Here is a 21,273-nt window from a genome sequence, read left to right as displayed (position 1 = left end):
GGTCGTGTATGGATGTGAGAGCTGGACTGTGAAAAAAGCTGAGTGCCGAAGAATTGATGCTTTTGAACTGTGGTGTTGGAGAAGACTCTTGAGAATCCCTTGGACTGCAAGGAGATCCAACCAGTCCATTCTAAAGGAGATCAGTCCTGGGTGTTCACTGAAGGATTGATGCTGAAGCTGAAACTCCAGTACTTTGGCCACCTGATGTGAAGAGCTCACTCATTTGAAAAGACCCTGATACTGGGAAAGATTGAGGGCAGGAAGAGAAGGGGATAACAGAGGATGAGATGGGTGGATGGCATCACCGACTCAATGGACATGGGTTTGGGTGGAGTCCAGGAGTTGGTGATGGACAGGGAGGCCTGGCATGCTGCGGTTCATGGGGTCGCAAAGAGTTGGACATGACTGAGCGACTGAACTGAACTGAACTTTAATTAACACAACATTGTAAATCAACTATTCTCCAAACTAAAATAAAATTTTTAAAAAATTAAGAAAAAAATTTTCATATCATTAGATGGGGCCTATCCAGATAATCCAGAATAACTTATTGTAAGGTTCACTTTATTTTATAAGCAGTTTTTTAATTTATTTTTGGTTCTGCTGGGTCTTCACCACCGTGTGCTGGCTTCTCTAGTTGTGGTGAGCAGGGGCTACGTTCTAGCTGCCGTGTACAGGCTTCTCATGTGGTGGCTTTTCTTACCGTGGAGCACGGGCTCTAGAGCACGGGCTCAACAGTTGTGGCACATGGGCTTAGCTGCTCTGTGGCATGTGGGATCTTCCCAGAACAAGGATAGAACCCGTGTCCCCTTCATTGGCAGGTGGACTCTTATCCACTGTACCTCCGTAAGTTTCAGGTTCATTATCTTAATTACAGTGCAAAATCCCGTGACCCATTATAACAAAACAAATTAGGTGCATATTTAAACATGTTTAGGGGCCATTCTGGGTACCACGCTTGGTGGACATTTCTGTGCCAAGATGGCTAACAGGTGAATGATATGCTAACCACTTGGCTGAAAAAACAAAACCAAAGCAAAGGAAGAGTTTCACAGCAAAGATGTTCAATTCCTAGTTTTAACTCATTTCCGGGAGCCTGCAAGCCCTGGGAAATAGGATAAAAATCAACAGCCAGTTGGGAACTGGTAGAAGGCCTCTGGTATAAAGAGAAAAATGATCTTCCTGACATCGGCAAAGGGTAGCTGGAAGGATCCACCGCCAGAGCAGAGGATGGCTTCCGGGGACTGAAGAGAGTACAGGAGTTGATACAAACGGATGTTGTTAGGAAAGCATCTCCATAGCCTGCGATAGTATTTAGAAACTTTTTTGTTTTAAACATGAAAGGGCTGGAGCATGATTCTGGATAACCCTGATATGCTAGCCAGTAACCCTTCAGTACCTGCGGTGTTGGAGAAGACTCTTGAGAGTCCCTTGGACAGCAATGAGATCGAAGCAATCAGTCCTAAAGGAAATCAACCCTGAATATTCACTGGAAGGGCTGATGCTGAAGCTCCAATACTTAGGCCACCTGAGGCAAAGAGCCAACTCATTAGACTGGGAAAGATTGAAGGCAGGAGGAGAAGGGGACCACGGAGGATGAGATGGTTGGATGGCATCACCGACTCAATGGACATGGGTTTGAGTAAACTCTGGGAGCTGGTGATGGACAGGGAAGCCTGGCGTGCTGCAGTCCACGTGGTCGCAAAGAGTTGGACATGACTGAGTGACAACAACCCTTCAGCTGGATCCTAGGGAAGCCCTGGTGATCTGCGGAGAGAGAGGCAGGGGCACGTAGGAAACTGGGCTTCTCGGGGCAGTGGGTCTTTTAGCACCGGGAAAACTGGAAGTGTGTCAATATCTTAACAACGAGTAGCAGAGGCAGTGATATTAACAACACAGTGACATCCAGCAACACAAGTAACATGCCGGTGGGCACTCTCACTTCTAAGAGCTGCACAGCACGCACTTTCCTATTTCCACCCTCCTCATAAATCGTACTGATAGCGGTTATTTATAAAGCAATTTCACTCATGTGGAACATGTTGATTGACTCCAGTTTTTTTTTTGTATTAATATATATAATCTTTAAATAGAACATTTCAGGATTAAAAGAAAAATGGGAAAATGTCAGGAATTACATAGAAAGGTATGTATCCCACTTGAAAGTTTACCCAAATTTGCCTTTTGTATCATTTCCTCAGTCCTCCTAAGTGTCAGTTCTCCCTTTGTGCCTCCGAAGGGGGCTGTAATTTGGCTACTCCATTTTACATCTTTATAATTGTTCCTTATCCCATTCATCTCCCTTTCTATTTCATCTTTCCTTTGACTGACTCCTCTTCTTTATTTAAAGGCCTTTGGAAACCATTTCTTTCTAGTCATAGGTGGCCTAAAATGAAACATAATTTTAGACCCATTTAATTAGACTTTTAAATCTGATGGTACACTCTGCCTGAAGCTTCTTCAGGGGAATTTCTGAAGTCCAATTATAGGGCTATTCTCATAATAAGGACCATTAATTTATAATGGAATTATTTGCTTTTAAGCTTCATCCAGATGCTGTTGTGAAAAATATACTAGTTCGACCACATTCCTACCGGGTCATTAGATGGCCAGTACCAACAGGTGAGGGCTGCTGAAGCCACGGTTCTCAGAACCTCTGTGAAGAGCTGGGTGTCTGTAGATATTGTGTCCCACAGGGAATCTCATTAGTCCTTTCGTGCTGTGGTCACCCATTCTTTTCTTAAAATAAAAAATTTATTGAAGTATAGTTGAGTTACAATGCTGTGTTCATTTCTGCTGTACAGCAAACTGCCTCAGTTGATACAAATACACTCTTTTTCCTATTCTTTTCCATTCCTGGTTTATCACATGATACTGAATATAGCTCCCCATGCTATCCAGCAGGACCTTGCTGTTGACCCATCCGATATATAACAGTTTGCATCTGCTAATCCCAAACTCCCAGTACTTCCCTCCCCACCCCCACCTTTGGCAACAAGTGGGTCCTCTATGTCTCTAAGTCTCTTTCTGTTTTGTGTGTATGCTCATTTGTGTTGTATTTTAGATTCTGTAGAAGGTCTATCGTATGGTATCTGTCCTTCTCTTTATGACTTAATTGGCTTGGTATGATTTTCTTCAGCTCCATCCATTTGTTGCTGCAAATGGCATTATTCTTTTCAACGGCTACTATCCCAGTGTATACACCACATATATCTTCTTTATCCATTCATCTGTCAGTGGACACTGAGGTTGTTTCGATGTCTTGGCTATTGTAAATAGTCATCCTATGAACACAGGGGTGTGTGTACCTCTTTGAACTATAGTTCTGTCTGGGTATATCCCAGGCGTGCAACTGGCGGATCACATGGGAACTTTATTTTTAGTTTTTTGAGGAACCTCCACACTGTATTCCATAGTGGCTGCACCAATTTACAATCTGTGGTCACCTATTCTTGATGTGCTAATTTTGATATCCCTCTCAGTCAAATCAAGCATGCCCAATTGGTATTTAACAAACAAACAAGACAGTAATGGAATCCTTACATATTGGAACCTCTATGTTCTGGGGTCACAGACTTTCCCTCACAAATCTAGCCATTTCTTTATTCTCTTCTGACTTGTAGAATAAAAGAGAAGTCTGAGGTCAGCCTGATTTCCTTTCTTCTTGTATGGCTTTCAAATAAGTTTATTGGTCTTCACAGGCTTTTTTCTTTCTCTATGCAATTCTAACACGTCCCAGTGTGAGCTTTATGTCGGTCTGATGTTCTTCAGACCACCATCTGATCAGCAAATCTTCTCTGGTCTCATTCCTTGGTTTAAATGTAGGCATGTGTCATAACAGTTCTGAGGATGAATCTCAGTACACCTATTTGGAACTCTGGGACAAAAGAATGTGTTCTTTGTCCAAAACCTGGAACTACCAGAACCACTTGGCCATGAGGGAAGACAGTCTTCAAAGATGCCACCACAATGAAGAGAGTCTCAGCAAAATGGAGCTGCAGCTTATACATCAAGCCAACTCTGAAGCTCATCTATCTCTGGAATCACCATTTATGTGAGCTAACAAATTCCTTAGTCTTTAGCTTATCTAAGTTGATTTGAGTTCTGTACCCATAGCCCTGAGCATCCCAAACTACTGGTTTTTCTCTTCTGTAATGATTTTCGTCAAAATATTGTGAGATCTTTCAATCCATATACTCAAGTCATGTCTTAGTCTATGTTTTTGATTATCGCATGTCAAGACCATTGATTTCTTATGCCAGATTCCCATTCTCTAGTCTTCATATTTGTCCTTTTCTTACCGTTTAAACCACGAACAATTTTGTTCATCAGTGTTCTGTGAGAACTTCTCAATACTGTCCTTCACATCAAAGATTCCATTTCCTATATTAATTCTTTTTACTGCCTATTCTCAGATTTCAATTGTGCTACTGTACTTGATTTCTTTATAATTTCACATTTTATGTATCTCCCTTTCCATTTCAGTTACTGTTTCTACATTTCAGGATGTTCAGTTCTTGTTGCCTCTTGTTTCTCTCTTATTTTTATTTCTCTTTTCTTATTTCTTATTTTCTCTCTTATTTTTCTCTTACGAAAATTAAGTATAGTTGATTTACAATGTTGTCCTATTTTTAGGTGTACAGCAAAGTGATTCAGTAATATATATATATATTCTTTTCCATATCCTTTTCTATTACAGGTTATTATAAGGTATTGAATATAGCTCCCTGTGCTATACAGTAGGTCATTGCTTTCCTTTTTATAAAAATCTATTTTATATATAGTAGAGTATATCTGTTAATCCCAAGATCTAGTTTATCCCTCCCTCCCCTTCCCCTATGGTAACCATAAGTTTGTTTTCTATGTCTGTGAGTCTATTTCTGTTTTGTAAATAAGTTCTTTTGCATGATTTTTTTTAGGTTCCACAAATAAATGATATCATATGATACTTGTATTTCTCTGTCTGATTAACTTCACTTAGTATGATAATCTCTAGACCCATCCATGTTGCTGCAAATGGTATTATTTCATTCTTTTTTATGGCTGAGGAATATTCCGTTGTGCGTATCTCACACACACACACACACACACACACACACACACACACACCCTCTTTAACCATTCATCTGTCGATGGACACTTGTGTTGATTCCACTGTTTCTCTTTTAGAGAGTATGTCGTCTAGCACTGTCTTGAGTTAGTCTACTGATTTTTAGAAATTTCTTCTGGTTTTGCTAGTTAATCATTTTCAGAGTTTTATATCATTTTTTAGGCTTCTAGAGACTGTTGCTTTGTAGTATTTTTTTCAAAAGTAACAAGAATTTTATTCCTTTAGTTTATCTCATTCTTCTAAGAAGGACAGTCTCCCCAGACAGACAATGTGTAGTTAACAAAATGCAGACATTACTTTGGCCCATTCTGTAAGCGTTTAACAGCCTCTGAGTAGCTCTTAGATCAATCTTAGTGTCTTGCATGTTTCCCCGCACACTGCTCTCATGCCTCTGTCTCCACCCACTAAATACCCTGTTCTCCTCACCTCCCCTGATCTCTTTTGGTACATATGTTTTCCTGGTATTTGTACCCATACCCAGGAGAGAAAGAGCTGTAACACTGATGGCAGAGGGGAGTCAGTCCACTGTGGAGATCTCACTAGGATCTGTGGTGGAAACAGCTGACTATTTTTTGAACTACGATCAGCTCGGTGTTTCTAAACAAGGGACTGAGGGAGGGGCAGCAAGGTCTGTTTATTTCCAGGTGCACACGAGAGCTGAATCACCAAACGGGGTTTTAAATCTGGTTCTGGCTAAATGGGGTCCTTTCACATAATTCAGATAATTATTTCATTGCCAGTTATAAGTGCTGGGGGTTTCACCTTTTTAGTAAGAAACAGAGAAGGGCAGTAGGTATCATTTTAAACTAAAAGCTTCTAATATTTTTACTGCGTTCTGATTGAGGGCTCACATATGTAATACAACAAGAAACTGTTTTTACTCAATATATAAAAAACGTATCAGTTTAGATAAAAATGAGAAATGTCTGTGTATTTCAGTTCAGTGCCACTTCTAACTGGGGCTGTACCCCATTCACCTGAGTGCCTCTAAAATTAACTTTATTTTATGCTGATATCCGGAGAATTCAGTAAGACTCTGACCAGCAAAATGGACACAGCATTTGGCTTCCAAACTCCTTCTTATATTGAAATATTAGTATGTAAAGTTTTACCAGTTAAACAGTTGGACAACATAGCACAAACACATTTGGCAGGCTCCTGACCCCTAATTTCCGAAGTTTTGGATCTTCTCCCAGATCTGGACTGAGAGTGTCCAGCAAACTCTAATTGTGCCAGTGATAAGAACAAGAGCTAGTAATATCCAGTTTAGCTCGTAGTAAAATCTAATTTCCACCGGAAACCTGCCATTCTGAATTGTCCTTTGCAATATTTCAATTTGTGAGTAAACACAGCCCACATGTCTGTAGCTGTCTCTGCCACATTTTTTTCCCCTCATATTAAAACTCTAAAATGTTTATAAGAAAACTAGAAGATTTAGAAATACATTTGGCCAGATAATTGGTTTTATAGATGTGCACGCACGCATGCACACACACCCCCCAAGCAGCCGACAGCTCTTAAGCCTATCACTGAGTAAATTCGGATCCCTGCAAATTTAATTTATCCAGCAAAATTGAAGCAGTAAATCAGAAACTCAATACTACCATGTATTATTAGGGAAGGAATATACAGGAGGCCATGTTGAGTGCTCTGTACTTCCCAGTTAAATTGGGAGGAGGAAGGGAAAGAAGAACAGAGTGGGAGTGGACGAGAGACAGGGAGGAGGGACAGAAGAGGGAGAGAAAGTCTGCAGCAAGGGTTGAGAAGAGGAGATGAAAGGAGGAAAAGAAAGAACCAGGTAATATCTTGTATTTTTACGAGAAAATTCCCAGTGCTTCTCAGCTAAGCCAAGCACTGAGTATATCAGACATCAGCTCCTCCAGCCACTACGGGAAGGCCAGATGGGAGGCAGGAACGCAGTATTCAACAGTGGAGCATGGGTATCAGACAGACCCAGATCCCACAGCAGCGGCCACATGGAGCTACAACAGACTGTCATTGTAACCTATCGCTCCAGGACAAGACCAAGTAGAATTTTTTGTCACACCTGACCATTTGTTGTAATTTAGCTATTCAGCACCATTCTGTGGGAAATTACCTAGGCATACAATGAAATCCCATCAAATTTACATTTACCTGAAATACCCTGTACAGTAAGTTTCCTGTACACAAACGAGTCCTGTCCTGAGAATCTGTTTGTAGGTCCAATTTGTTCCTAAGTCCAACAAAGTTAGCCTAGGTACCCAACTAACACATCGGCTATATAGTACTCTACTGTGATAAGTTTATAATACTTTTCCCACAAGAATGTCATATCTGCTGAAATAAATATATGTACTAAGGATCCAATGAAATCCTAAAGACCACACACAAAATTGAACTCAGTTTTAACAAATGTGGTCACAGTGAAGTCACTGGAAATCTGATTTTTAATCTAAAATCCAGTATCTGTAATAGCTAATGCACATTCCCATTCAAAATTCTCCAGAGTGAAGTTATTTTATAGACTTGAGATATAATGTTTAAAGAAGTATTTGAATCTAAGGTTGCATATTCTAAGAAGTTCTTGAACTAGTACCAAATAAAGGAACACTTGTATTTTGCACTAGCACGGTACTACTGTACTCTGCAGTACTGTAAGGTACACAAAAACACAGCACGTGGGGGGGGGGGGGGGCGCATGCACACGACAACGCGTGCCAGACAGGTGAACTCACTCAGGTGATGGGACATGTGAAAGCGTGTGTGCAGCTCTGCTCATGTGCAACCTGAAGGTTCCCATCCGGGGACTTACCGTGCTATTCACTGTATCTATTGTCTTGCCAATACAGCTGCATGGTTGCTGTAAAGCAACAGATGGAACGTAACATCACGCTTTACAGGCTCTACCAGGGCCGGGCTCAGCTCAGATCAGAGGCCCATGCTCTGGCTGAAATCACTTTGTGTAGGCCTGGTACTTTTTATTTTGTACTGCTGGGAAGCGACTCATGTTCGTAAGAGCCAGGAACAGCAATGAGAAGTCTGCCTTTGACGGAGGAAAGATCAGACTAGTAACAGCTGGCTATCAATGTACAATACAGCTACTTTCTCTGCCAGTGTTTTATATTTTAATAATGGGCCGCTTCTTGCCTCAAATCAAATTTTTTTTTTTATCCAAATCAAGGGTTGAGAGATGCAACCAGCAAGACCTAAGACTTTGACTGATGTAGAACTGAGACCATTAGATTCATTTTCTCTTTCAAGGTCAGGGCTGATGCAGGGGCTTCCAGAGTTATTTCCACGAATAGACTCAGAAGGCAAATAAAGTGAAAAGAAAGTGAAAGTCGCTCGGTCATGTCTGACTCTTTGCAACCTTGGGGACTATACAGTCCATGGAATTCTCCAGGCCAGAATACTGGAGTGGGTAGCTGTTCCCTTCACTAGGGGATCTTCCAACCCAGGGATCGAGCCCAGGTCTCCTGCATTACAGGAGCAGCTGAGCCACGAGGGAAGCCCAAGAATACTGGAGTGGGTAGCCTATCCCTTCTCCAGTGGATCTGCTTGACCCAGAAATTGAACCAGGGTCTCCTGCGTTGCAGGTGGATTCTTTACTAACTGAGCTACCAGGGAAGTCCCCTAGAAGGCAAAATCTGAAGGAAAGATGCATGAGGTCTGGCGACTAAGGAAGAAGAGTACCCACGTCTACATCCAGGCTGGAAGGAAGATCAAAACTCGGTATACATTACTCTCCAAGCTTCCACACTACGGAACTCTATAGAATGATCTTCATATGCTGTCTGCGCACTGGAAAAAACTAGTCTGAAAAGCTGCTTGGGTCTTTATCTTACGATAATTTTTTTTAACTGACAAAATGAGGTTGATTTCTTCCCTATCACTACACAACTGATAAAAAGGAAACCCGCAGTCAACTTTACAGTTGAAAGAGGTCCCTCAGGCTTCAAACCAACTTAACAGCAGTTTTTATAATTACCATATTCACTCAGGTTTTCCTCTTGACATTATTTTTAAAAAGGCGTAGAAGCAGCAGGAGGAAGCCAGGGCTTACGTAAGAGTCCTTGTCTTGTTTTATTTTTGACAATCTTTCTTCATTTTTGAGACTCTCAATCCTATTTCCCACCTTAAGGTAAAAACAGAGTTTACTTGCTGGAGAGCAATTTGGTTTAGCTAGCAGAATTTTAAATAGGCATGTTATTTGACCCTATAATTTCGCTTCTGGAATTTACCCATACAGAAATACTTGGGCAAATGTTCCACAAAATAAGCACAGGATTTAACTGCAATACTGTCTGTAATAAGACCAAATGCAACCAGCCAACCAATCCATAAATGCTCATCAATGGGAAATTAAATTATGAAATAAATGAGCTGACAATGATTCAGCAGTTTAAAAATGAGTTTGATTTCTATGAAATGACCTAATATATTGTGATAAAATAAAATGAATAAGGCAACATATGTACAGCATAAGCCCATTTCTGTGAGATAAACTGACAGAGGTGTGCATGTGTTTATCTATTTATCTATACATATACATATGTAGATGTTTGCAAACACACACTTTCGAATGTGCAATAAAGATCTGGAAATATATCCAGGGATTGTCTTTGGGAATGGATTTTGGATAGGAGAATAGGAAAGACATTTTCATTTCTCAAACTTTTTTTTTTTAAATAAAGCTAACCGGCATCTGCATCCCCTAAGTCGTTCCTTCCCACACAATTCCTGTTTCTGAAAATGGCCTGCAGAGTCAGAGACTGTGGAGACGGAGGCTCCAGGTGCACGTGCTTTTGAAGAGGACACAGTGGGGAAGACTGATCAGCCAGGGCTGATAACACTGTATTTACAGGCTGCCCCTTAAGTGTCACTGATTCAGGGACAAAGGCCAGGCGCTGCATCAACATCAGCTGGTTTTACAAGGATCCCAACTTCTCGGGCCTCAACCCAAACTAGAGAAGATGGCAATGTAGGAGACAAAAGACTGAGAAATCAATAAGCCTAGGGTAGAAGGGCATGGCGGAGAAGGCAATGGCACCCCACTCCAGTACTCTTGCCTGGAAAACCCCATGGATGTCGAAGCCTGGTAAGGCTGTAGTCCATGAGGTCGCTAAGAGTCGGACACGACTGAGCGACTTCCCTTTCACTTTTCACTTTCCTGCACTGGAGGAGGAAATGGCAACCCACTCCAGCGTTCTTGCCTGGAGAATCCCAGGGATGAGGGAGCCTGGTGGGCTGCCGTCTATGGGGTCACACAGAGTCGGACACGACTGAAGTGACTTAGCAGCAGCAGCAGAAGGGCACGAACTCATTCTCTCACCCCTTCCCAACAAACAGTGAGCTGTCTGTTTCTTCTTTATCTTTTCATTTGATGGTTTAAACCTGTGGCTCAGGTAAAGAATCCATCTGCCAGTGCAGCAGACGTGGGTTTCACGTCTGGGTCAGAAAGATCCCCTAGCGGAGGAAACGGCTACCCACTCCAGTAACTGAACACCAATGTAAAACACAGTACCTATGTCTATGAGCCCTTGAAATGTGGCTAGTCTGAACTGAGATGTGCTGTCAGCATAAAATATATACTGCAGTTTAACAATTTAGTGTTGAAATAGAGTATGATCCATATTCTTATAGTTATTGCACATTTAAATAATAACATTTTGGATGTGTGTGTATGTTAGTTGCTCAGTCATGTCCGACTCTTTGTAACCCCATGGACAGGATCCCACCAAGCTCCTCTGTCCATGGAATTCTCTAGGCAAGAATACTGGAGTGGGTCGCCACGCCCTTCTTCAGGGGATCTTCCCAACCCAGGGACTGAACCCGGGTCTCCTGCAGTGCAAGCAGAGTCTTTACATCTGAGCCAGGGAAGCCCTATTCCATGTTTACATTTTGTATATATTGTGTTAAAAAATCAATTTTACTTGTTTCTTTTTACTTTTAATGTGACTTCTAGAGAACTTAAAATGACATGGTTCACATTCTCTTTTCTATTGGACAGAACTGGTTTAGACTTTCATAGACATTCCATGTGAATTATCTATATATTTAAATGTGTGAAAAAAGGAACCGTAGAGAGGGAGGCATGTACACACACGCACACACCACTACCCCCTGCCCCCGCCGCTGTGCACATCTGTAACTGCTGCCCTATATATTTATATGCCCACCCGACTTCCCAGTGTAGCTCATTACACTTCAGTGTACCTGTCACAGGTCATACAGCTCTGAGTTCAAGCTCTGCAACAACCAGATGTGGGATCCTGGGGCAAGCTGCCTGGGAGGATTAAATTGTATAATGTATGTCGAGTTCTCAGAACCACGACAAGCATGTGTCATAAGAACCCCTGTCAGCAAGGGTGAGCTCTGCATGACGTGTTAAGAATTCTAGAAATGACCAAGCCACAATTTCGCCCCGAAGCAAAGAATATCAGAGTTAGAGTGAATCTTGGACGACATCTACTCCCGTGTTGTAAAACCCTTTTAGATTCCAGAAGCCCAGTAAATAAAAAAGATGAAATCAAACTGCTCTGAACAAAGCTGAGTAGGGGAACGAAAAGGGCTGGGCACTCTTAGACTGTAGAAGGATACGAATACCTCTGTGAAGGTCAGAATGCCATGGATGTAGTAGCTTATCCCGGCCTCTCCATTTTACAGATAAAGACACTCAGCTCCATGGTGGGCTACGGTCCATGGGGGTCACACAGAGCCGACTGAGTGAGCATGCATGCACTGATACAGGACATCTTTTTGTATGCCTATTTGATATCCTTGTATCTTCTTTGGTGATGTGAATGTTTAAATCTTTTGCCCATTTTGAACTGGGGTGTTTGTCTCATTATTGAGGGTTTGTTTTTTTTAGGCACCATACACTCAGAATGTGGGGGCGGGAGGTGGGGGGGCGTCTCTGGGGAGAGGGCGGTTCTCCTCCCTGAAGAGACATCTTCCAGGTTTAGCTCTGGAAGATTTAGAGAGGGCAAGGGGCCACCTAGGATAAAAGAACTGAAAGGATTCTAAGGAGGAAAACCTCAAGACACGTTTTGGGGCCACAGGGTAGGCCCCCTTCACGAACATACATTTACATCTTGGAGAATAAGATGTGACATGGGCAGAATGCAGTTGGGGCTTCTTCTTCAGAAGGTCTCGAGGGTCAAGGATCCTACACCAGTTTTAACAAGTTTTGGAAAAAGGGCGACAATGGAAAGATTAATGTATTGGAAGGAGGCAGGAAATAGGCAAGAAACAGGAAAACAGGCTGGCAGGCAGACCCAGGGAGTCAGACCCAAGGGGTGGGAAGCTGGGCAGCTGTTGGGGTGCCCTGACAGGGAAAGGCTGGCCTGATGGGGGCATCTCAGCACACACCATGAAAACAAACACATTCCTGTTAAAGTAATACTGTGGTTGCTCAGTCGATAAGCCACGTCCGACTCTTCACGATCTCACGTACTGCAGCACTCCAGGCTTCCTTGCCCTTCACCATTTCCCGGAGCTTGCTCAAACTCATGTGCATCGAGTCGGTGATGCCATCCAACCATCTCATCCTCTGTCACCCCCTTCTCCTCCTGCCCTCAATCGTTCCCCGCATCAGGGACATCAAGAGTAAGAAAAAAACCACTGATTACGATTGAAAAGTAGTACTCCTTGTTCTTAGAACTCCCCTGTGTGCACTGTTTAACAAGATCAGTTCTTTTCCTGGGTACCACCACCTTGGGTATTTCCTCACTCAAGTAAATGCTTCTTTGGAGTTTTTCCCATCTGGTGGCCTCTCTGAAGAAGGAAAAAAAGAGATCCAAGAAAACATCCAAGAAGAGACAAGAAACCTTAGGGTCCAGGGAGTGCCCTGGTTTCCACTTAAATGTTCTGACCTAAGCTGGGGTGATGGGTCTCCTCTCAGTGGCTGGGGCCTGCCTGGGTACCTTGGTGTTCAGAGCCTCTGGTCAAGGACCTCATTTCCCTGACGTCACTGAGTAAAGTGCTCAAGTATGGGGAACGCCAACACAGTACCCAGTAGGACAGTTGGCAGGGCACTCAGTGACATTTTAAAGATGTTTGCTCCCAGACCGCTCAGCCACAAAGGACGGTTTCACTGTTAGTTTCTCAGCTACTGGGTGTTCAATTCATAGAAATCAATTATGGCAAGCTGAGAGAGGCCACCATCTGAGGCGGGGTAAAATCATGAAGCCTTGTTTGTTTCTTTCTAACAGGGACTGTATTTGTTATGTTCTTCTTGGTGGCATCTGGCATTTTTTAGCTAGGGATCAACAGAGCTGGCAACTTTAGCTGGCAACTTGGGACTTCTAAGAACTACTATCTGTTTACCACAATCTCCATATTCAAAGAATTAGTAGCACGTTTTATTTTTTTTAATGTGCGTTTTCTTTTTATGACTTTGCCATCACTTGGAAAACCCCATAACCTTCAAACCACAGAAAACAGTTCAGACTGTGATCACAGGGCAGCAGACAGATACCTGGAGAGTTAACAGTTGTGAATCTATCTTTCTATGAAGTTAAAAATCAATCTCTATCATTCCTCGGTCCATCCCTCTATCCATCTCATCCCAATCTTCAAGCTGAATAGTTGTCTACTCACCCAATTTGCAGCAATGTTTTTTAGTCTTAAAATATGACTCAGTGTGGGGTAAAGACGGATCACCCATTGATGAAGAGTTAAAGGAGGAAGATAAAAAGATCCAGGGGCTTCCCTGATGGCTCAGCTGGTAAAGAACCCACCTGCCACTTCAGGAGACGCAAGAGACACGAGTTCAATCCCTGAGTCGGGAAGATCCCCTGGAGAAGGAAATGGCAACCAGCTCCAGTATTCTTGCCTGGAGAATTCCATGGACAGAGGAGCCTGGCAGGTTACAGTCCATGAGGTCCCAAAGAATCAGACATGATTGAGTGCATGCACACACACGGAAGGTCAGTGTAGCAATTATTAAGTTCATATAATAATGACAGGTGGTATTCAAACTCTCTCGCTCTTTGTCAACCATCTGCCCTAAGCTTCTTTTTACTGAGTTCATATTTCTTAGGTATCCCATTCTAGAATAAAAGGCAGGCACCTCTCAGAAAACTGGTCAGCCTTTCCACTATAGGAGAGACTAGAAGTCAAAGCTATTAGATGCATGGTTTGCTTCTTCACCTCCTTAAAATATTATTGCTGCTACACTGTAATCATGCATAAATTAATGCAGAAAAAAATGTGGCCTCACAGGTAAAACCACAGCCAAGGCAGAAACATGGCAGAGTGGAAAAATCAAAGATTAGAGAGTCAGACAGACTAGGGTTCAAATTTGGTTCTCCTATAGAAGAGCTGTATGTCCACGGACAAGTTATTCACACTCCTTGTAGAAGGCTGTGGTTCATCATCTACAAACTGAGTTAACAGTCCTCAGAATGTGGGTTTAGCGAGATAACACTAATTAATTTAAGATAGTAGAAAAACTAAGTATAGTTATCTTAAGAGTATGGCAAAAATGATGAAGGTGTTAAAAGAGATGACACAATTTGGGAACTACTGCCATAGCAACAAGGAGGAAGCCAGAGGGAGGGGACACATGCCAGGATTCCCTGATGTAGGGTCAGCTAAGGCAATGAGAGTCTGCTTCCAGAAGGCATGGCCTGTGTGCTCTCAGCTGGACACCACAAACAGGTGGGTCTGCACTGAATCAGGAGTCAAGCTGGAAGCAGGTCAAGCTGGTGGCTGGACCCCAGAATTCAGCTGGCATGACTGAGAAGCCTGCACATTCAGATATCTGGGTGTTATCGCAGGAAATACCAAAACGTGAACCGAGCAGGAAGAGGGGTCAGATGCCATGGCTGTTTTCAAGGTCGCATCCAAACCGGCAGGAACTACCCAGGAGACAGAGCACCCGCCCCAGGAAGGGCGTGTATGGCAGGCCCAGATGGATTCATTGTCCTTCAGCCTTAAAGGCACATGGGTCTGGATTCTGATATGGCTTCCTGCTGCCTGCAATTATTTCTCCGTTTGCTCTCCCAGTATAAGGCTCCTAGAGAGGGGCTACTTTCTTCTGTGCACATCTGAAGAGCCAGGGGGTCTCTACCCAGCAGCTTGCTATCCCAGAACTGTGAAGCAGACTGTTGCTGTTGACGTCAGAGGAGGCTCTCTTTATGCCTCCATCAGAGTCCCTTCTCAGATCCAGTGCTGGGTGAAGAGATGGGTACTCCTGTCTCCTGGACTGAACACAGAATGGATTTTCCCATAGAAGAAACTGTTGTTAAGCAGAAAATTTTCATAAATAACGTTTTGTATATGTTCCAGGTTGTTACAGGATTCTCTGCAAGCTAGTCTGGGAACCAGACTACCAACTATACCACCGCATCAGTGGCAAAATGAAAATATGGCTGTAAAAATGAAAAGTGGCTGTAAAATGAAAATGTGGGTAGCAATTGTCCCATAAGTGGTGGCTATCTACACTTAAAAATATAACACATTCCTTACTAGAGAACATGTAACACTACATATCTTAAATTTCATCTTTCTTTTAACATCTTCCAGAAAAAGACTGGTTTTATCATCAATTATGGCTGGTATTCAAGTTTTATACTGTTGAAAAATAACTGATCCCCCTCCTCTCATAACAAAAGAAGGACCCAATCTTAACATTTGAGGATAATTCTAGCTAGACACATCGGGGCTTCCCAGGTGGCTGGCGCTGGTGGTAAAAAATCTGCCTGACAGTACAAGAGACATGGATTTGACCTCTGGGTCAAGAAGGTCCTCTGGAGTAGGAAATAGCTACCCGCTCCAGTATTTTTGCCTGGAAAATTGCAAGGACAGAGGAGCCTGGCGGGCTACAGTTCATAGGGTTGCCAGGGAGCTGGACGCAACTGAGCGACCGAGCGCAGCACTAGATGTCAAAGTAATTCCAAACTCTAACCATCTCTCATCGGCACCAAATGGTTCATGGGATGAACTGAAATGACTGTCTTGACTCCCACACTGCAATATTGTCAGTAAATTATTCCTGATTCTGACCATAAGTGTTTAACCCAATATTTTCCACATTTGTTTGAAGAAAAGAACTACATGAGGCACTTTTAATTAAAGACAAGAATGCCAGGCCCTAGCCCAATAAGAAGTCAGAATTTCAAGAGAGAGGTCTGGTAGTCGTACATTTAAAGATTGCTATCCCCTGGTGAGACTTCCCTGGTGGCTCAGTATCCGCCTGCCAAAGCAGGAGATGTGGGTTTGATCCCTGGGTGTAGTAGAATCCCATAGATAGAGGAATCATGGTGGGCTACAGTCGATGGAGTTGCAAAAGAGTCAGATGTGACTTAGTGACTAAACCACACCACCACTGATGAATCTCCACTCCAGTGGCTCCTACCCTGGATGGTGAGTTAGGATCACTTGGAGGGCTTGTGAAAACACAGACTGTTGAACCCCAGCCCAAGAGCTTCTGATCCAGTGGGTCTGGGGTGAGGCCCAAGAATTTGCATTTCCAAAAGGTCCCCCAAGTGCTGCTGGTCCAAGAACCACACTTTCAGAGCCACTTATTTAGCCTATTTAGCAAACATTGCAGCTGAATGCGGTCTTTTTTTCCCCTTCCCTCCTTGGTAGAAAAACACCACCAGACTCACAAGACTTCCTTTGGAGTAATAGCCCTCGTACTTTTTATTTGATGTCAGACAAATAAATTTACCACTGCATCTCAGCTATCTCTTATTGTGAGAAATAAGAAGGTACGCATGAAAAGAGGTTTGGTCCTGTGACTGGCACACAATAGGCCTGCCTTAAACACCTGTGTACTTTGATACCCCTCTGTGAGCTATGCATGAATCTACTGAGGTCTAGAAGCAGGTCCCCAGATTTGTTACAGGAACAAAATTTCCTTTGGTTAAAACAAACAAATGAGCAAGCAAACAAGGGCTGACTGCATTTCTTTCTTGTGAGCTATTGTGGAGTTACATTTTGAATATAACATGTCCAACTTGGGAGAATACTCAGCTTCCAAACTCACATTTTCCCATGGAAATAAAAACAGAAGACAAAGAGAGATTAGATTCTGATTAGCCTCTCTGTTTAATTTTAACCAGGCTGAGTTTAGTACCAAGGTGTGGGTTCTTTTCCTGGCAGATCTTTATTATATTGTTTTGGCTATTTCTTGTGATATGAAAATCACACACAGGAACCGCAGACTTTCAGAGTCAAAGGTGCCCTGGAGGCCGTCGAGCCCACCCACCCACTCTAGGAATACCGCTGTAAACATCTCAGTGTGCAGCGGCCTGTTCTCTTCTTCGATAGCCAGTGAGAACAAGCCCTGATCTGCTCTTCAGATAACGCTAATCATTAGATTTTTTTCACCTTCTAAGCAAAAATCTTTATTTCTGTAATTTTAATATCTCTGGTTCTAGTTCCACCCTCTATAGTGCCTGAGTCTGTCTAATCTCTCCTCCAATTGACAGCATTTAAAGTATTCTGAAATGGCTCAGATGTCTGTCTATTCCTTTTCTGTCTAAATATTCTGTTTTGTCAACCCATCATCAAAATTTCCACATACATAATATCCCTGGTCTTCCTCCTGTGGAAAAGGCCACCTTGAGGATATTTCTCACTAAAAAAAAATTCCATAACATGCTTCACATTTACCATGTCTTAGTATCACCAAGAGAAACAATAAATTGTTAAGAACAGTGGAGTGTTCTTTTCCAAACAGAGCTTCCAAGAGCCAGAAGCGACAACGACACCCAGTGACCCTGCAAGGACTGCGAAGGCAGTTTCTGGACAGACTTGGAAGTGAGAGCCGGAGGCATATGGATGTGGATACCATGATCCCACTTGAAAGAGAGATACTAGACTGCTACTTAAATTTTCCAAGACCCCAAACATTTCTTTCCAAGGGAGACAGAGAGAAACAAAAAGTATTTCTTACTTTCTACGAAACATCTCTGCAAAGATGCAGCCAACGCTCCAGAGATCCACAGGGGTGGCGTAGCTGGACTGAAGCAGGACTTCCGGAGCTCGGTACCACAGCGTGACGACCTGCAAGGACAAGCGGATCCGAGCGTTACTGCGGGCGACGGCCGTCTGCTTCACGCCTCATTCTGAGCGGTTTCATGCCGAGACTCGGTGTGGAAAGAGCTCCTAAAATCTTACGGGGACACTGAGATTGGAGCAGTAAGTAACGTGGGCTCATGGCTCACAGGTCAGGAAATTACATCATCCCCACAACCTGGGTTCCCACCTCAGACTCTGGGTGTCTTACTAGGATGGCAAAATAACTGAATTTCAGAAAGCAAAAGCAAGGACTTTAAAAAACAAGCAAATGAACAAATCCTTACCTTAAAACTATGGTTTCTTTCTTAAGGGGCTTAAAAAAAAAAAACAATACGTGGAAAACAGGTGATGGCAATGTGTTCAGCTCAATTCCCAGTTCAGCCATTTGGGGAAATTAGAAGATGACTCCAGGGGCTGTTGGATGGTGACCCTGAAGCCTGCAGAGCACCCAGGACAAGTCAAAACTACTCTTATCACGAGACTGTGGGGAATCAAAACAAAGCCCCCTTCAATGCCACTCTTGTCAGAAAACAAAACATGAAGAACCTGAGGGAGAACGTGCAACCCAACCGCTTACACCGCGTGGAGAACGCCGTCCAAAGGGAGGGACTCCTGCGTGGGAAGAGCCCTGCTTTAAACCGAGCAGTGTGATAACAGATAAACCAAGCACAACCAACTATTTCTGCAACACTGAAAGGTGAGGAAATCATATCACTCAGGTTCTAGATTTATAAGAGCAAATGGGGGTTTGAGTGCTTCTTTTTAGCAGAAATTCTATGGATGTCTGAATTGAAGATACATACTTTCTTGTCAGGTAAGGAATTCAATACCGCATCTATTACATAGCATTTTACATTATTCAGATTCCTTCTCTCATTACTCTGTTTTACCTAATTGCACTTTCACTGATGTCTATCTAGATTTCCTGAAGTTCTGTTTATCTGCGTTGATGCTATAGAACTTAATGCATCAGGACTGCAGTAGAAATTTTTTGGGAAAAAAAAAATGGTTGCCATCAATTGCCTTCTTTCCTTATATACACACTCCTCTCATTAAAGACTGGAGTTTAATTCACCTTCCCTTCTATCTGAGGTGCCCTTAGTGACTTGCTTGACCAACAGAATATGGTGGAAGTGACATCTGAGACTACCTAAGCTCAGAGAAGGCAGTGGCACCCCACTCCCAGTACTCTTGCCTGGAAAATCCCATGGATGGAGCGGCCTGGTAGGCTGCAGTCCACGGGGTCGCGAAGAGTCAGACACGACTGAGCGACTTCACTTTCACTTTTCACTTTCACGCATTGGAGGAGGAAATGGCAACCCACTCCAGTGTTCTTGCCTGGAGAATCCCAGGGACGGGGGAGCCTGGTGGGCTGCCATCTCTGGGGTTGCACAGAGTCCGACACGACTGAAGTGACTTAGCAGCAAGCTAGGTTATAGGATTACCTGAGCCTTTCTGAATGTTTGCTCTGAAGATGCTTCCTTTTGGAAACCAGCTGCTGTGCAATGAGCAGCCCACAGAAATGTCCCAGCCGACAGCCTCATCTGAGCTCTCGGCTGAAAGACCATGTGAGTGAGCCATCTTGGACACTGCAGCCTGACCAGTCACCCCAACAGATGACTGTGGCTCCTGGCAGCATGACATGGAGCAGAAACCTGCCCACTTGAGTCCCACCAACTCACAGGATTCTGACTGATAATGAAACACGTGGCCTAGTCACACGTGAGACCACATCACTGGCTTTCAACCCTGACTGTGCACCAGGATTGGGGCGTCTAGAAAAACACATGTGTCTGGGCCTTATCCTGCCCCTAACTTACTTAGATATCCATGGGTGGGGGCCCTGCAGTTCTTCTTTTTTTTTTTTTTTTTTCTCTTCCTCCTCCTTTTTTTTTTCTTTTGGTTAAACTTCATTAGGTAACCCTAACCCTTGGCCAGGTTTGAGCAGCACTCATTTATACAAACGTATCTTCCAGCTCCTGCCTCCATGGTTTTTGATGACACTGTTCTAGTCTGACAAACTCTACTTTCTCCTCCACAGGTTGAAATTCTGCTTCTCCTACAAAGTTCAGCTTTGATATCATCACCTTTCCGGACCCACTGCCACCGAAAAATCATATCTTGTAATGGAGTTCTCGCAGAGTGGGACACAACTGAAGCGACTTAGCAAATAATGTAGTTCATAATATGGGTCATTACTGGGGCCATGGATCTGCTTTCGCCCATCATTATGTCTATAATTGCCCATCATAGTACTGAGCATGTCGCAACTGTGTTTCAACAAATACCAAATTGATGATTTTAAGGCAATCATTCCTTAATAATAAGTGATAAGTGATAATAAGAAGATAAGTGGGAAAAATTCAATCCCCGAAGAGAAGGTACTTGCTACTTTTGTTAAGAAAAGTGATTCTGGGCTCCAGTGTCTAGTTACGTAATTTATTTCTGTATTACTAATATTTCTAGCTGGAGGAACACTTCCTTGTTTCTCTAACACACTGTGAACCAAGTTGCAGGGGCAAACGGACCTTAAACTCCAGTGGTTTACAGATATACACAGATATTGTGAGATTACAGATTTATCTTCTCACTTCAGTTTGAAATAGAGTCAAACGCATGAGATGAAAAGTTTAATCTGAATACAGCATTATTTAATGCTGTTTAAAGAGGCTGTGATTTCTGACTGATCACCCATTCTAAAACATTTTAGTATAACTATCTTCACTTCTGGTACTTTAACCAGTGATACTTATTATGATCATCAAATAAATGTTTAGACAGCTAAAATAATAAGAAAAATATTGATACATTTAAGAAGTTCCTTTTGTTTCCTTTTAAAATTTAGTTACCACACAAAATGGGTAATGCATTTTTATCAAAAGCTTTAAAAAATGTCTAACTTCCCTGGTGGTACAGTGGTTAAGATGCCACACTTCCAATGTAGGGGGTGCAGGTTCAAACCCTGGTCATAGAACTAAGATCTCACATGCTGGGAGGCCAAAAAAAAAAAAAAGTCTATTAATAATAACCATTTGGCCTTCTCTTTTATTCTATTAATGCTAGGTTAATAGATTTCCCAATATTGTACCACCCTTCTATTCTTGGAATAAATCATTCCTAGTCATGGTTTATTATTCTTTTATTTGACT

General features: G+C 42.7%; 1 protein-coding gene across 6 annotated transcripts in view; it reads right to left on the bottom strand.

Annotated features, from left to right (window-relative positions):
* Window positions 1-21,273, bottom strand: part of CDK6 (cyclin dependent kinase 6) — a 260,499-nt gene that overhangs the window by 62,123 nt on the left and 177,103 nt on the right. For all 6 annotated transcript variants that reach the window (XM_027540176.1, XM_027540178.1, XM_027540179.1 and 3 more), the window contains exon 5: window positions 18,000-18,109. In XM_027540176.1, coding sequence (XP_027395977.1) covers window positions 18,000-18,109 — 110 coding nt within the window. The remainder of the gene's footprint in view (window positions 1-17,999; window positions 18,110-21,273) is intronic.

This window comes from Bos indicus x Bos taurus, chromosome 4 (assembly GCF_003369695.1).
Source record: "Bos indicus x Bos taurus breed Angus x Brahman F1 hybrid chromosome 4, Bos_hybrid_MaternalHap_v2.0, whole genome shotgun sequence".
NCBI lineage: Eukaryota > Metazoa > Chordata > Mammalia > Artiodactyla > Bovidae > Bos > Bos indicus x Bos taurus.
Note: the sequence above shows the minus strand (reverse complement) of the source record. Positions and strands in the feature narration are given on the sequence as shown.